This window comes from Salmo salar, chromosome ssa10 (genome assembly GCF_905237065.1).
Source record: "Salmo salar chromosome ssa10, Ssal_v3.1, whole genome shotgun sequence".
In the NCBI taxonomy this organism is placed as follows: Eukaryota; Metazoa; Chordata; class Actinopteri; order Salmoniformes; family Salmonidae; genus Salmo; species Salmo salar.
Window position 1 is genome coordinate 125,448,871 of NC_059451.1, and position 5,274 is coordinate 125,454,144.

At 45.0% G+C, this 5,274-nt stretch overlaps 1 protein-coding gene across 1 annotated transcript; it reads left to right on the plus strand.

The window, feature by feature from the left end:
• The first annotated feature begins 1,272 nt into the window (after positions 1–1,272).
• On the plus strand, positions 1,273–3,426 carry LOC106561859 (beta-1,3-galactosyl-O-glycosyl-glycoprotein beta-1,6-N-acetylglucosaminyltransferase 3-like). Its single transcript, XM_014126126.2, has one exon. It carries the CDS (start codon positions 1,477–1,479, stop codon positions 2,812–2,814), a length of 1,338 nt encoding a protein of 445 aa, XP_013981601.1. The 5' UTR covers positions 1,273–1,476; the 3' UTR covers positions 2,815–3,426.
• Positions 3,427–5,274: the final 1,848 nt, after the last annotated feature.

Here is a 5,274-nt window from a genome sequence, read left to right on the forward strand (position 1 = left end):
CATAGATTGGTCCTAATGAATTGATTTCAATTGACTGATATCCTTATTTGAACTGTAACTCAGTAAAATCTCTAAAATTGTTGCATGTTGCGTTTATATTTTTGTCCAGCGTATATATAACTTATTTTCACCCTCAGCTCTGACTTTAGTTTATCATGATTCAATAAAGTTGGTTGCTGTCTGTCAATGGTAATATGATGTCTAAGATGTTAGTCAATGATATTTACTGATGAAAATGAAGAGAAATGCTCAGACAACATTGCTAACCAAAATAAACGGAGGTGATCCTTCACATGGATTAATACATCTAGTGTTTTGTCACTGCTGACAACTGTAACATAGGAGATAATAGTTATTTAATCCATGTTAAGGATTTCTGTTTGTCTGCTGCTCAAGGACATAATTCCCATTATAATTTTCATGGTTTCTAAACAGGTGAAGTTACAGAGAGGCGAGAGGAAGTTGACATTTATAACTTATTTCAAACAGTGGTTGGAAACGGTTCAGGGAACAGATCTGAAAACCAGAAAATAACACCATTGTTCCCGGAACAGAACCATTATTTTAGGAGCATGCGAACCGGTTAATAACGTTATTTTACATTCCATTTTTTGTCTCCAGTCCCACAAAAATGCAACGAAGTCATTATGCAAAGCCCTCAAAGTCACTCTAAAAGTTATTCCAGTGTCTGCCTGCCTGCCGGCTGAACATCTTTACCAGTGTGTGTGTGTAGGCTACCTGCCCCTCTCCAATTCAGAAATTAGGGAGAGATTTTTATTTAGAGAACAGTGGATTCACTTTTTCAATGCTAGTTAAGGATATGATAGTTATCACATTTCTCATTGGATTTATTAACTACAAAAAGGTAAGACATGTTTTTATTTGAATTTTGGTGCCAGTCTGCACAAGCAGGTTTGTTAGCTTGCTTGTTAGCTAACTCTGGTCTAGCTCTGGAAAATTCTAGGCTATATTATGTGTAATGTAATGGAACTGAGTCTTGATCAAGGGCTAGCTCTGGTCCAACGTTAGTTGAGCCAACTCTCTGACGTTCAAAGACATTCAAATTTCTTTAATTTAAGCCGCTCATCCGTTGGTAAAAGTCTGTGGTAATGCATGTCATATCAACAAGATGTCCAGCGCTCTCCTCACCCACAAAATGTCAGTCGACCATGAATTGATCCATATACATGTGAAACCATGCATTGCGTACTACAGGTTGAGCCACTCCTGAGCCACTCCCATGCCAACTAGAGTGTTTACCCCATGCACACAGACCATGCCCACTAAAGTCAATGATACAGATTTCCTTTTATCCTGAGGTGCAAGACTTTTTTTAGCTCTGAGGTATGAGCGAGACACATTACTCAGTTGAGCAGCAGTGGGCAACTACTTAGATGTAGATACTAATACCACCACATAGACCGTCACTGCTACCGTACAGAGAATACTACATAGTTAGATAATAGAAGACTAGGCATGTCTCCACTTCGGTTGTCAAGCTCTCAGAGAGTCTTCAGGAACTTATCTCTGATCATAGTAAGTGGCTCTGTCTGTTTGTTCCTGTGGGCCGCTCTCAGACCCTGCTCTGACAGGAAGCCTCTCCGCTCTCCAGACCTCCTCCCTCTGCACTACGCTGCAGACTTGCCGGCCTGCTCAGCCATCATCCAAGGAGACATGGAGGGTCTGGAGAGTGAGCAGCTCAGCCTCCTGCTGAAGACCATGAAGAAGCAGCAGCTGCTGTCAGAGGAGTTCTACCACAACGTAACTCAGGACTGTCAGAGGTACGTTGCAGACAGAGGGTTCATCACCGTTCCTCTGAGCCAGGAGGAAAAGGAGTTCCCCATCGCCTACTCCATGGTCATCCACGAGAAGATTGAGATGTTTGAGAGGCTCCTGCGTGCTTTGTACACTCCGCAGAACGTCTACTGCGTCCACATCGACCAGAAATCATCCGAGGACTTCAGGAGTGCAGTGAGAGCTATTGCTTCCTGCTTACCCAATGTGTTTGTGGCCAGTAAGACAGAGAGTGTGATCTACGCCTCCTGGTCCAGAGTGCAGGCTGACCTGAACTGCATGGAGGACCTGCTAAAGTCACCTGTCCAGTGGAGATACCTTCTCAACACCTGTGGAACCGACTTCCCCATTAAGACCAACGCTGAGATGGTCCAGGCCCTCAAGCTGCTGAACGGGAAGAACAGCATGGAGTCAGAGGTCACCAACAACTATAAGAAGGGCAGATGGCAGTTCCACCACAACGTCACCGACACCGTGGTCAGGACAGAGGTTAAGAAGACCCCTCCACCAATCAACACCCCCATGTTCTCTGGCAACGCCTACTTTGTGGTATCCAGGGCCTTCGTCCGTCACGTGATGAAGAGTCAGGAGGTCCGAGTTCTGCTGGAGTGGGAGAAGGACACCTATAGTCCTGATGAACACCTGTGGGCGACTCTGCAGCGGATGCCCTCTGTCCCAGGCTCCAACCCCCACAACAGTAAGTACCAGCAGTCTGATATGAACTCCATGGCCAGGGTAGTGAGGTGGAGCTACCTGGCTGGGGATGTGAGGAGCGGAGCCCCCTACCCCCACTGCTCCGGGACCTACAGGAGAGCTGTGTGTGTCTATGGAGCTGGAGACCTTCAGTGGCTCCTAAACCAACACCACCTTATCGCTAACAAGTTTGACCCCGAGGTGGATGATGTGGCAATTAGATGTCTGGAGTCATACCTGCGCTTCAAAGCAACACACCGTGTATCATTAAAGACAGTGGAATCTGGGAGTATCGCACCAAAACTATTAAATGTTAAAAGGTTGTAAATATGGTAATACACATTTATCTAAAATATATTATATATTTCTGATATGTACAGAATATTTCTGTTAGTACTGTATGTTTCTGATTGCCATGCTTATTTAAAATATGTTTTAGATTATATTGACATTTTAGTTATTTAGCAGACTATTATCCAGAGCAACTTAATATTAGTGTATATTTCTGATAGTACTGAAATGAAGGTTGGAAATACAGTCAGGTATGTTTATTTATGTTTCTTTAACTGTTGGGGTTGCACTGTAGATTTCTGAATGCCATGTACTGTATTTCCAAGATATATTTCCTCCTGTACTCGTTATTTATTACGCAGCACCACCATCTAGTGGAATGACTTGTCTAACTGGACACAGCAGTACTGTAACCTCATTATAACAGTTATACATTTACATTTACATTTAAGTCATTTAGCAGACGCTCTTATCCAGAGCGACTTACAAATTGGTGCATTCACCTTATGATATCCAGTGGAACAACCACTTTACAATAGTGCATCTAAATCATTTAAGGGGGGGTTAGAAGGATTACTTTATCCTATCCTAGGTATTCCTTAAAGAGGTGGGGTTTCAGGTGTCTCCGGAAGGTGGTGATTGACTCCGCTGTCCTGGCGTCATGAGGGAGCTTGTTCCACCATTGGGGTGCCAGAGCAGCGAACAGTTTTGACTGGGCTGAGCGGGAACTGTGCTTCCTCAGAGGTAGGGAGGCGAGCAGGCCAGAGGTGGATGAACGCAGTGCCCTTGTTTGGGTGTAGGGCTTGATCAGAGCCTGAAGGTACGGAGGTGCCGTTCCCCTCACAGCTCCGTAGGCAAGCACCATGGTCTTGTAGCGGATGCGAGCTTCAACTGGAATCCAGTGGAGAGAGCGGGGGAGCGGGGTGACGTGAGAGAACTTGGGAAGGTTGAACACCAGACATGTGTATTCAACAATGCCAGGGTAAAGGTTGTAAATCATAACTTTTTTCATGCAGGATTCTTTCAAAGAAACCATCAAATATATGAATCTCTGTCCTTTCTCACCTGCAAATAAATATTTAAATGTAATGAAGAATATGCATCAAGCCTTAACAGAGTGCCTTAAATACATTGAAGATACAACAGTAACTCTGACAACGTCAACATCTCTACGTTTGGCTTGATACATAAAAGGTTATCAAAATTCAACAGAGCATGGTGGAGAGATTAGCCAGAGATTAGAGATCAGGAGGTTGTAGGCTAGTGGCCAATCCTCAAAAAGGGTGTTCATTTGAGATACCCCTACACGAGGTAGAACAAAACACAACCAGATTTCTTTCATATTGTTACATTTTAGTAATTTAGCAGATGCTCTTATCCAGAGGGACTTACAGTTAGTGCATTCATCTTCAAATAGCTGGGTGGGACAACCACATATCAGATTCATAGTAACTACATTTTCCTCAATAAAGTAGCTGTCAGCAAGGTAACCTTAACCCTAACCCTATCAGCAAGTTAAGGGGGAAAAAGTGTTAGTAAAGTATACTTTTGTGAAGTAATAGATGTTTTCAGAAGATGGGCAGGGACTCTTCTAGCTTCAGGGGGAAGCTGGTTCCATCATTGGGGTGACATGACAGAGAAGAGCTTGGACTGGGCTGAGCGCAAGATGCTCTCCTGTAGGGGTGGGATGGCCAAGAGACCAGTGGTGGCAGAATGGAGTGCTCGGGTTGGGTTGTATGGTTTGAGCATAGACTGAAGGTAGGGAGGGGCAGGTCCATGGTCTTGTTGTGGATGTGAGCTTTGACTGGAAGCCAGTGGAGTGTGTGGAGGAGCGGGGTGACATGGAAGACCTAGGGAAGATTAAACAACAGGCGTGCTGCAGCGTTGTGGATAAGTTGGGGGGGTTTGATGGCACAAGCAGGGAGCCCAGCCAAACAGAGATTTGCTGTAGTCCAGATGGGAGATGACAAGTGCCTGGATTAGGACCTGCGCTGCCTGATGCTGATGTTGTAGAGCATGAACCTGCAGGAGCGAGTCATTGCTTTGATGTTTGCAGAGAACAACAGGGTGTTGTCAAGGGTCACGCCAAGTTTCTTTGCACTCAGGAAGGGGGACACGGTGGACATGTCATTCGTGATGGAGAGGTCTGGAAGCAGGTAGGCCTTCCCCGGGAGGAAGCAGCTCAGTCTTGTCGAGGTTTTGCTTGAGGTGTTGGAACGACATCCAAATCAAATCAAATCAAATGTATTTATATAGCCCTTCTTACATCAGCTGATATCTCAAAGTGCTGTACAGAAACCCAGCCTAAAACCCCAAACAGCAAGCAATGCAGGTGTAGAAGCACGGTGGCTAGGAAAAACTCCCTAGAAAGGCCAAAACCTAGGAAGAAACCTAGAGAGGAACCAGGCTATGAGGGGTGGCCAGTCCTCTTCTGGCTGTGCCGGGTGGAGATTATAACAGCACAGGGCCTAGATGTTCAAATGTTCATAAATGACC

Excerpts from the sequence above, each read along its gene's own strand:
- LOC106561859 (XM_014126126.2), top strand. The coding sequence starts at position 1,477 with ATGTCTCCACTTCGGTTGTCAAGCTCTCAGAGAGTCTTCAGGAACTTA.